The sequence below is a fragment of the Sorex fumeus genome, unplaced genomic scaffold (assembly GCF_029834395.1).
Source record: "Sorex fumeus unplaced genomic scaffold, SorFum_2.1 ptg000094l, whole genome shotgun sequence".
Taxonomy (NCBI): domain Eukaryota; kingdom Metazoa; phylum Chordata; class Mammalia; order Eulipotyphla; family Soricidae; genus Sorex; species Sorex fumeus.
Window position 1 is genome coordinate 22439490 of NW_026606151.1, and position 11616 is coordinate 22451105.

The window sequence follows — 11616 nt, forward strand, 5'->3', positions numbered from 1 at the left end:
ATGGCTAATTTTACTATGAATGACTTTCTTCTCATGGCATTTTCTGCCAAGCCTGAGCTAGAAATCTTATTTGCTTCCCTGTTCTTGGTCTTCTACCTGTTGGCTATAATTGGTAATATTCTCATTATCATCGCAACTTCCATGGATGAAAGTCTCAGCTCACCCATGTATTTTTTCCTAAAACATCTCTCCTTTTTGGATCTCTGTTATATTTCTGTGACTGTACCAAGATTCATTATCAACTCTTTCATGCACAGTGGGAATATTTCCCTCTTGGAATGCATAATGCAGTGCTTTGCTTTCATTCTCTGTTGCTCTGCTGAGGTGTTTATGCTCACGGTGATGTCCTATGACCGCTATGTGGCCATCTGTCTTCCCCTGCGCTATGAAATCATCATGGATGTCAGAACCTGTGTCCATGGAGTTGTTGGCGTCTGGATCAGTGGGACCATCTCTGGAATCATGCATACAGCAACTACCTTCTCCATCCACTTCTGTGGCCCCCGTATCATTCACCAATTCTTCTGTGACATCCCCCAGATCATGAAACTCTCCTGTTCTAATGAGTATATGAGAGAGGTAGATGTCTCTATCTTCCTGGCTTTGGTGGCATTTTTTTGTTTTATCTGTATAGGATTCTCCTACATGCAGATATTCTCTTCAGTTCTGAGGATGCCATCTGCTGAGGGCAGAGCTAAGGCCTTTTCCACTTGCCTTCCCCATCTTGTTGTTGTAATACTATTTATGTGTACTAGTTTCTTTGAATTTATGAAGCCTCCTTCAGACATTCCAACTGCTTCAGACATTTTGTTCACTATTCTTTACACAGTGGTGCCCCCAACGTTCAATCCAACGATTTATAGCCTGAGAAATAAAGCTATAAAATTAGCTGTAAGAAAGGTTTTCAAAAAAAGAAAAGCTCTCCTTTCTTGAGACATTTTTTTTCATACACTTTCAGTTGAGAGACAAGGTCAAAATATACCGGGTAATAGTTACCGGCCAATAAAGAAATTAAATCTGAATAAAATACTGATTATAAGGAAAGCTGCTATATATGAAAAACTTTAAATGTGTTTCTTGCACAATAAAATTATTGATATATATTTATATATAAATACTGTTTTTGCAAGTGTTGCAGATTACATTTTCCCTACCAAAAGTAGATATCATGATAATGCAAATAAATGTCCATCATGTTAAAAGTTAATTTAATTTAATTTAATTTCCCTGTTGATTTATGTGATAATCACTTGTATCACTTGTCATCCCGTTGATCTTCAATTTGCTCAAGTGGACACCGGTAATGTCTCCATTCGTCCCTGTCACGTCCTAGTGTAGCCCAGTGGCATCTGCTTGCTCCAGGAACATGAAGAGCCTCAAACCATTTGTTCAGGGTTGTGATGAAGAAGTCTAACCGTCTTGTAGGTGGGTGGCCACGCATTTTTTTGACGTCCCATGGAATCCAGTCGGTAACAGCTCTAGTCCAGCAGTCATCTCTAAATCACATTACGTGTCTGGCTATCTGATTTTCGACGCATAGGCAAATGAGACAGTGTCCCTTATTCCCTTATTCTTGATAGTCGATGGAGGTCAGAACTCCGGATTCCCTCTCTCACTTGAGTGAAATCTGATATTCCAAGCATACCTCTTTCATTTCCTCTTTGGGATAGCATTCTTATCCTGCTTAAATAGTGTCCAGGTCTCTGACACATATGTTAGTGGAGTTGAAAAGATATGCCTTGAGCCAGAGATTCTTTGTCCTCTTAACAACTTCTTTTGATGCTCTTGAAGGTGTTCCATGCCACTCTCTTCCTCCTGTGCAGTTCTGGTGCCAAGTAATTCCTCATGTTGAGTTCTCAACCCAGGTACACATAACTGCTGCTCAAAGATGTTCGTTCCGGTGAGAGCAAATGAAACGTCAGGGACTAGTTCGTTTTTCATGAACATTGTTTTTTTTGAGATCCAGCTGCAGTCCGACCTTTCCACACTCATGGTCAAAGTCGGCCAGCATTTGTGCTGCTTGGCTAATGTTTGGTGTTATTAGAACGATGTCATCAGCAAAGCAGAGGTGGTGTAGTTGCCGACCATCTATCTTCACTCCCATTTCATCCCATTCCAGTTGTCGCATGACATTCTTGAGGGTGGCATTTAAGAATTTCAGTGAAATGGTATAACCCTGCCAAACCCCTCTTTTTATGTCTATGATCACTTCTTTATAGAATGGTGAGATCCTGGAGGTGAATCTGTAATACAGCTCAAGGAAGAGCCTGATGTACTGAGCTTGAATGCCCTGTTTGGCTAAGGCTTTGATGACTGCTTCAGTTTCAACAGAATCAAAGGCCTTCTTTAAATTGATGAATGTGAGACAGAGTGGCATCTTGAACTCTCGCGAAACTCAATGAGCTTGGTCACCATGTGGATATGGTCGAAAGTGCTGAATCCTTTTCAGAACCCAGTTTGTTTGCATGGTGATAATAGAAAACAGTTGATATAGAGTTCATTAATGTGATAATAGAAAGTAAATATAGAGTTCATTTCTTATTTTCCAAAGTTACACTGAACTTAGAAACTACATTTCCTAAGGACAATTAATGGTATCCAAGAATTGATGAGAATGCTTTCTCACCACTCATTATCATTAGAGCTCTGCAAATGTTTTATCAGCTTCTTAGAGCTCCAGTTCAAATACATAGAAATCACCTTGTTAAAAAAAAGTCTTAGTATTATTTTCATGATGCTTTACTATGTTGGATGACTTTGGCTATATAAAAAGCAGAATAATCTGTGAGAGTCTAGAAATGAATATAAGAGGCTTTCCAGAATTATTGAAAGTACAAATATTCAGGTTGTATTGAGAAATAGTTAAAAATGATAAAAATACCGGAAATGTTTTTAAAATAGAATAGGCTTTTGAAATTATAAAATAGCAGGGTCAAATATTGGTATTCACAGCAAAAACTTTGTTACCAAAGTTTTTTTTCTTAATTCCTAGGAAGACTATCATTGACACTGTGTAAGATACAAACTTGTTTGTTTTATTTATAGAGCATTTAAGTGAATCAGTATCATTAATTGGATACGTTGTACTTGTATATATTTTCTTCTCCTTCTAACTTATTTCATCTAACACAATACCTTGTAATTTCATTATTTTTCAGCAAAGGGCATGAATTCATGTTTTCTTTTGGCTTGCTGCATGGTATTCCATTATGTATATACATCAAAACTTCTTCAATCATTCATCTGTTCAAACTACGTATAGGTTGTTTTCATATCCTGGCTACAATACTAAGTTTTGCAATTGACATAGGTGTGCACATTCCTTTTAAAAATCAACATTTTTGGTTTTGGGGGTAGATGTCAAGAGATGGGATCATTGGGTCATAAGGAAGACTGCTTTTTTGAGAGATGTCCATACTATTTTCTATAGAGGCCAAATCATATAGCATTCCCATCAGTTGTAACTGAGAGTGCATTTTTCACCACATCCTCACCAACACTGGTTGTTTTGGGTCTTTCTTGACACATGTCATTTTCACTGCAGAAGATGATATCTTATTGTTGTTTTTATCTGAATTTCTGGGATAATAAGTGGCAGTGCCTATTGGGTATTGGCTAACTATATCATCTTCAGAGAAGTGTCTTTTTTTTATCTCTTCTGCCATTCTCCCACCCCCTAATTTTAATCGAGGCATTACAATTTACAATATTGTTTTTTTTTGTTTGTTTTCTTTTTTTGCTTTTTTGGGTCACACCTGGTGATGCACAGGGGTTATTCCTGGCTCTGCTCTCAGGAACCACTCCTGCGGTGCTCAGGGGACCATATGGGATGCTGGGAATCAAACCCAGGTCGGCCGCGTGCAAGGCAAATGCCCTACCCACTGTGCTATTGCTCCAGCCCCTTAGGATACTTTTCTGCTTACTAGTTCCAAAAACAGACCCACCACCAGAGTGTCCAGTCCCTCCAACAAAGTCCACTCATTTTTGATTGAGTAATAGTTTTTTTTTTTGCAGCATTGTGAATGCTTTATATATAAAGTTAGTATCTTTATATATAAGACACTAACCCTTTCTCTGATGTATCGTATACAAATATTTCCTCCCTTTTAGTATATGTTTTTTCTATTTCAGCCTGGGTTCCTTTTGCTATGTAAAACCTTATTAATTTGACATTGCCTTATTTTCTTATTTGTGCTTTTGTTGTCTTTCCCTCTGGACCCAAACTACTAAAATAACTCTGTGGTCCATATTCTGAAGACTTTGCCTGAGTACAAAGGGCTGTTCCAATCCCAGAGAAGCTGAAGGCCCAACTTCCTGGATGTCCCTCCCTGCCTCCTGCTTGGTCAGGAGTACTGAACCGTAGGAACTGCCAAAACAGGATGTGAGCTAACTACTGACAGCTTAATATTTGAGAACAAGAAGTTACAGGAAGAAACAACCACTCGTTTCACTTCTGTACATAGGCTAGTGCTTAGATTCTGGGGAGGGGTAAGGTGTATCTGGTATGAAATGGAGACTTAAGGTATAAATTGACTGCCGAGCAAACATTTGGGGTTTCAGGTCTCTTGGACTTGTGTAACAATAAATCTGTCTCTCATCTCTAACTCACCTGGAGTCTGTCACTTCTTGTGCTTCCAGTTCTGGGACACACGGACAGGCCTCCCTAACAGCCTGCATTTTCCTCAGTGTATTTTGTGTGTTCTGATCTAATCTTGAGGTCTTTAATAAACTTTGAATTAACTTTTGAAAACTGGATAATAGAAAGCAAAAATGCCACTTTTTGCAGATGACATAGTATACAGAGAAAAATAAAAAAAAACTCCACTACAGAACTCTTAGAGACAATAAACCATTTAGCCAGGCATCTGGGGCTCAAAGCCAGGTTGCCATGTGCAAGGCAAGTGCCCGGCCCCCTGTGCTATTGCTCCAGACTTACCTGGAACATTCTTGCAGATCTGCAACTGAGAAGAGGTCAGTTTTTATTTTGTGTTACCTTGGGACATTTTTCTGATTTTTTAGTTCTCTCTTGTAAGCTAATTTGAACGCTCTCCTGGGCAAGCCCAGGCACCTATGTTCTGTTTTTAAATTTTATTTATTTATATTTTATTTGAGGTACCATGGTTTGAAATAATGTCTGGAGAGGGCTTTATGCATCCAACACACATCATCCACTCCCCTTCACCGTAGTCTCAGTGTCCCCTCCACAACCCTTCTGCCTCCCCTTAGAAAGTGCAGTTCTATAGAGCAATTCCCAGTCTCTGTTGCATGTCCCATCTCAGACGCTCCTTTCTGATATCAGGGGAGCCTGGCCTAGCACCTAACAAGCACAAGTGGAAGCAGTGTCCTGCTGGCAGTGAACTCTGCCACTGGCCAGAGAGTAGTTGCCCCCCACGCCAGCCTTTTATGAGCTAAGTAAGTTGAGGTTTGCTTCCCTGAGAGTGTAACTACCTGTATGGACGAAGAAACCGCTACCCAGGAATCACCCTTCCAGGGCCTGTCAGAGAGCCACTCTGGATTCTGAGAAAAGCCCAAGGCTGTGCTGTCACCCAGAACACAGTTCCAGAAAATGCTGCAGGGGGCTGGAGCCCAAATTGGGGACAGCTTTTTCCACCTCTGACCTGCCTGAGGACCCTTGGGACACTGGTCAAAGTCACCGTTTGCCTGCAAGGCAAACGACCTACCATTGGGCTAATGTAGCAGAAATCCAAGAAGTGCTTTGTCCCCAAAACCTTACCTTTTGAAATTGTCTCTAGCATCGGAGAGGAAGCAGAAGCCAGGACTTTTGTACAGATGCAAGATCTTACATTGTTTTCTAGTAAATGAAGAAACATAATTAAGTACCCTGACTAAAAGGCAAAATCCAATTTTCTTCTTTAATGCGGAGATCTAAATCCCTGCTTCCTTTGCACAAATGGAGGCAAAATTTGCTATTCTCTTTGCTAAAGTCCAACTTAGGTCAGAAAAAGAGGCAGTTAGTTGCCTATAAAATGGCATTTCCCCTCTCCCCCAGCTTCTGGAAGGTAGAGTCTAGATTGGGGCCTTGTTTAAACATTTTTTGGGAGGGAAGATGTCCCAGGCTGCTGGCCCAACTCTAAAGCTACTTTGTAATCCCTGCCCAAAGCTCTTTCAATTCCTGAATTAAATGTGCCTTTTCTGCACTCCAGGGCCTTAACATAATTGTTGATCAAAGTAACAGGGTCACAAAGAGGTTTCGTTCCAGGATCTTGCCAAATTTATCTTTTTTACCAGTTCATTTTTTTTTTTAACAGAAGGTAAAACCTTGGGGCTGGGCAACCCAGTCTTCAGACAAGGGGCAGCACGGGCCTCCAAAATAAGGGTTGAGTCAGAGATGCTCGCCCTGCTCTGGTTTATCTCCTTCTCAGGTTTAACCTCTGCCACTTGCTCCGTGCCTCAGAAGTCAGGTCTGTTGGAATTTGTAGTGGAGGAGGTGAAAACGGCCCCAAAACAGACCCTCAGAGGCAGAACTGGCCCCAAATCTAGGGCCCTTTGGCCAGATCTGCTTGCAGCAGGAAACAGCAGTTTCTTTTTTCAATAACAACAACCATGGTTGGAAAACCATCAGACACAGAAGCAGAATCCAGCTGCAATTCGGACTGTGTGGAAGTACAGAACCGTCACCACTTCACCCCATCCACACACGCCTGAACTGGCTTTTCAGTGCTTAATTGTCCACATCCTAGTTTTTCCTTCCCCAGATTCAATGAGGACAACAGTAAAAAGCGCCTCTCAAGTTCCGCCCTTTCTTGTCCTTCTGACTGTTTCTCTGGTTCACTGTCTCCAGCTCTACCTTGGGTATCACAATGTGTGACTCTGAAACTGATTCTGTTCCTGAGTATGTGAGTCCTTGAGTGATTGTACGAAATATTTGCAGGCAAATTTTCAGGTGTTTGTGAAGTTATAGTTTTTATGAACAGTTCATGCTCATAATTTTGATGGACTTCACTTCACGATCCCCAAAGTTCTCCAGATGGTTCGCCAATCTCGTTTGATTAGTCGAGGCTACCCCACCACTCTCCCACCATTAAATTTTCTCTTTTACAATCTAAGGCCAAGGATTATCATCATTTACTAGCTCCCTTACTTTATCTTGTTTCTCTATATACCACTATGAGTGAAACCATCCAGTATTTTTCCTTCTCTATGCCATTTTTGTTCATAAAAAATGGTACTTATGGGCTGTAGAGATACACAGTAAAGTGGGTAGTTGTTTGCCAAGCATGTGGCCAACCCAGATGTAATTCCTGGTACTGTATGTGATTCCCCAAGCACCACCAGGAATGACTCCTGAGCACAAAGACAGAAGTAAGCCTGAGCACTGTTGGGCATGGTTCAAGAACAAAAGACAAAACAAAACACACACACACAAAATTGGGAATCCTTCTAGAATAGAGTTTTGAAATTAAAAGTTTGTGTAGAAAATATATTTACCTTTTGGCAAATTTTATGATTGAAAAAAACTCACATTTCTAAAATGATAAACTAAAACTGAGACCTGATTTTTCACAATGGGATAAGTAGAAGTTATTACTTCAAATTGTACCATCTGAGGCAGTGAGGCAATTTTCATAATATTTAATGAATTTCATAGTAGTCTGGGGCCTGCTCGAGGCAATTGACAAATAACATAGTAGCCAAACGGCTGACCAAACTCCCAGATTTATTTTAAATGTGTACTAGTTATTTCCACATTTAAAATGCAATTTTGATTGGGAAACAGTGGTCTAAAGTGAGAAGCTATTTCTCTGATTCATTGATATTCATATATTGATATTTATTCCTATTTCATATGATACAACTGAAATAAAAATACCAACTTTTAATCTCCAATTAATATAATATTCTCACTTTAAATCTTTTTGCTAGGTACTTCTGAATCTATAACACAAATGACAATGTTTTAAAATAAGAATCACTTAGTAATATTCTGTCAATCTCTAGGACTTTAGTCAAACTCACTGAAGGCACCCTGCAGATCTCCTTTAAGCCATTTAGTTTTTCTCTTCAGATAAATTGGATTATTTTGCATATCAAGAGGAAAGAGAATTTAAAAAAAAATTAAGAAAAAAAAGAGAATTTAATCAATGAGAGCCTCAGAAATGTCCAGTTTTATTTTCTTTTTCATTTTTTTATAATTTATTTATTGAATCACTGTGACAGCAGTTACAAAGCTTTCGGGTTTAAGTCTCTGTCATACAATGAAACACCTGTACCTTCACCAGTGTTTATTCTCCACCACCCAAAACCCCAGTATACCCTCATCCCACACCCTCTCCCTACTTGTGAGGCAGATGATTTCCACATTACTCTCTCTATAATTTGACTACATTCAATATTTTGACACCAGACCCACCATTATTATTTGGGATTTTACCCCAATACTCAGATCTGCTGAAAAGGCAACAGTAGACAATTTGTTTTCTATTGCTGGTTAAAAGTAACATATGATGTCGCGTGACTGCAGTAGTGGCTGCACGATTTTGACATTTTAAAATTTTAACAATTAAATCTTGAGGGATTTCTGCCAAAACATGCTGAGTTCCGAGATTTGTTCCTCAGTTACCTGGATCATGGCTGTTAAGCAGCTTGACTTGGAGCCAGAAAGGCCGTTCGTGGGCGGTGACTCGGAGTCTTGTTGGAGTCGGGTGGGGGGGGAGGGCCGGCTCCACCCCTATCCTGTGAGGCCCCACATATCTCATCACTGAGGGCCCAAACCTGACTGTCCAATGGCCTCTGGAGGATGGCGGCCACCAAGTCGCCTAGGGAGAGCAGGCAGAGGGACAACACTCTTTCCCCACTGGATGGCCTGCAACAGTAACCTACTGTGGTGTCCAGACACACTTCTGCTATAAACCACTGGGTTCTGAGATTTGTTTCTGAGTCTCTGGGATTGTGTCCATTGCAGGACCCAGAGACTCGTCACTGTGGGCCCAAACCTGATTGTCCAATGGCTTCTGGAAGATGGTGGCGCCGAGCTGCCAAGGGGTAGTATGTGGAAGGACAGCACCTGGGGTGGCCCGGCGACAGTAACCTACTGCACAGTCCAGATGCATTTCTGCCAAAAGCTTCTGGCTTTTAAGATTTGTTTCTGAGTCTCTGGGATCATGGCCATTAATCAGCTTGATCAGGAGCCAGAGAGGCCATTTTTGGGCGATGACTCGGGGTCTTGTTGGGACGAGGATGAAAGGGCCGGCTCTACCCCCATCCTGTGAGGCCCCGTGTGTCTCATTATTGAGGGCTCAAACCTGATTGTCCAGTGGCCTCTGGAGCACGGTGGCCACCAGGCTGCCAGGGGGGACAGGCCAAGACACAAAACCTATTCCCACTTGGGGTGGCCCAGCACCAGTAACCTACTGCAGGGACTGGACGCATTTCTGCCTAAAGTCACTGGGTTCTGCGATTTGTTTCTGAGTCTCTTGGATCATGGCCATTAAAAGGCTTGATCAGGAGCCAGAGACGCTGTTCATGGGCAGCAACTCAGGTCTCATTGAGGTGTGGAGGAAAGGACCAGCTCCACCCCCATCCCATGAGGCCCCATGTGTCTCGACACTGTGGGCCCAAACCTGACTGTCCAGTGGCCTCTGGAGGATGGTGGTCACTGAGCTGCCAGAGGGAACAGGCCAAGACACAAAACCTATTCCCACCCGAAGTGGCCCTATAACTTACTGCAGGGACTGGACACATTTCTGCCAAAAGCCGTTGGATTTTGAGATTTGTTTCTGAGTCTCTGGAATCATGGCCGTTAAGCAGTTCAATCAGGAACCAGAGAGGCCATGCCGCCAATTATATAGCTGAGCCGGAGGTGGTTTGTGGGTATGTCTCCCACATACCTAACTTTTGGCCTTTTACTTTCTTGGTAAACTTTGCCCCAAGTTTTTGGGGTCTGGCCAAAGGCACAGCAGCAATTTTGGGGTATCTGGAAGTCTGAAGGCGCCATCAGGCTGCTGATGCACTCGCCTCACAGGTACAGATTGACCTGCTGGAGGCACCATACCCCGAGAAATATCCAGTTTTAAATGGCAAAATAAGCAAAAGAAGAAATACAATAAAACAAAGAAAAGATGATATTGTGAGTCATATAAGAATAATTGATAACTCAAAATAAATACAAAGTTCTTATATAATTATATTGTGTAATGAATTGATGTGTTTATAGTTATGACATAAAACTCAATCATTGAACGCTCACATCTTTCTTATGACAGTATTCTAATTTTTTAACTTCCATCTTCAATAATATTTGGCTTCTCTAGGTAATTTATATTACTCTAAGAGTTTTTGATTATGTTATTTCAGTTTTTGAAATGTAACTCCTAAAATTTTGATTAGAATTACATTGAATACGATCTGATAGGGCTGGAGCGATAGCACAGCGGTAGGGCGTTTGCCTTGCATGCAGCCAACATGGCCAACCCGAGTTCGATTCCTCCGCCCCTCTCGGAGAGCCCGGCAAGCTACCGAGAGTATCTCGCCCGCACAGCAGAGCCTGGCAAGCTCCCCGTGACGTATTCGATATGCCAAACACAGTAACAACAAAGTCTCCAATGGACACGTTACTGGGCCCGCTCGAGCAAATCGATGATCAACGGGAGGGCCTTTACTTTACTTTTACTTACTTACATTGAATACATGCTTCAAGCACAAGAGAGTTGTGTTCTTCCCTATATTGTGTCTTCCAATTCATTTCTAGTACTTACTCACATATTAGTTGTCTTTAAAAATTTCTCATAAATGAATGTACTTTTAAGTGTAGTGTCTTTATATAACTTTATATATTTATTTGAAAGTGTTTGACTATTATACTGTATTTGCTCAACTTTCTTATGTCATGATAGAAACTTCGCAGGTTGTTCTGATTTTTCTATGTACACACTATTATCTGTGATGAAAGGTTTATATTTTCTCCATTCCAGGATTTAAAGCTATTGTTTATCTTTCATATTTACTTGGAACTCTAAACCAATTTTGAACAGGACTTTATTTGTAAATTGTTATTGCAATACTTAAATCATGATCACTAAATTATAATAGTCATAGTAATAAAGAAAACTATCCAACAAGTTTCAATATGCATAACAATGTATGTATCTATATATATATATATGCAAACTGGACAATGTTAAGTGCTTCAAAGGGCATGTAATTTAGTCTTCATAGTAACATACCTCAATGAATGAGAGAAAGTATTTTCACACAGTATAAACGATAAAGAGCTTATATCCAAGATATTTAAAGCACTGAAATGCTAACAATAGAAATTCAATATCCTATGAAAATATGGGAAGTAGAGATGTATAGACATTTCCCTGAAGAAGAAAATTAAAAAGTTTTTATTTCAATATTATCAGAGAAGTACAAATCAAAACATAAGATAGCATCTCACAGCATTAAAAATGACATGTAATCAAAAGACTGGAAGCAATGATTGTTGGTTAGGGATGTAGGAGGGAAAGGAAACTTTATTCATTGTTGCCAGGATTTACTTCTGATTTTTCTCTATAGAAGTCATTATTACATTTCTCCAAGAAAGTAGGAACAAAAACACCCCTTGACCCAACAATTTCACTTCTTGGCATCTAACCCTCAAACACAAGAACA

The 11616-nt window shown here is 40.5% G+C and overlaps 1 protein-coding gene across 1 annotated transcript; it reads left to right on the forward strand.

Annotated features, from left to right (window-relative positions):
- Positions 1–933, forward strand: LOC130040188 (olfactory receptor 14J1-like). Its single transcript, XM_056132195.1, has one exon. It carries the CDS (start codon positions 1–3, stop codon positions 931–933), a length of 933 nt encoding a protein of 310 aa, XP_055988170.1.
- The last annotated feature ends 10683 nt before the right edge of the window (positions 934–11616 follow it).

Excerpts from the sequence above, each read along its gene's own strand:
- LOC130040188 (XM_056132195.1), top strand. The coding sequence starts at position 1 with ATGGCTAATTTTACTATGAATGACTTTCTTCTCATGGCATTTTCTGCC.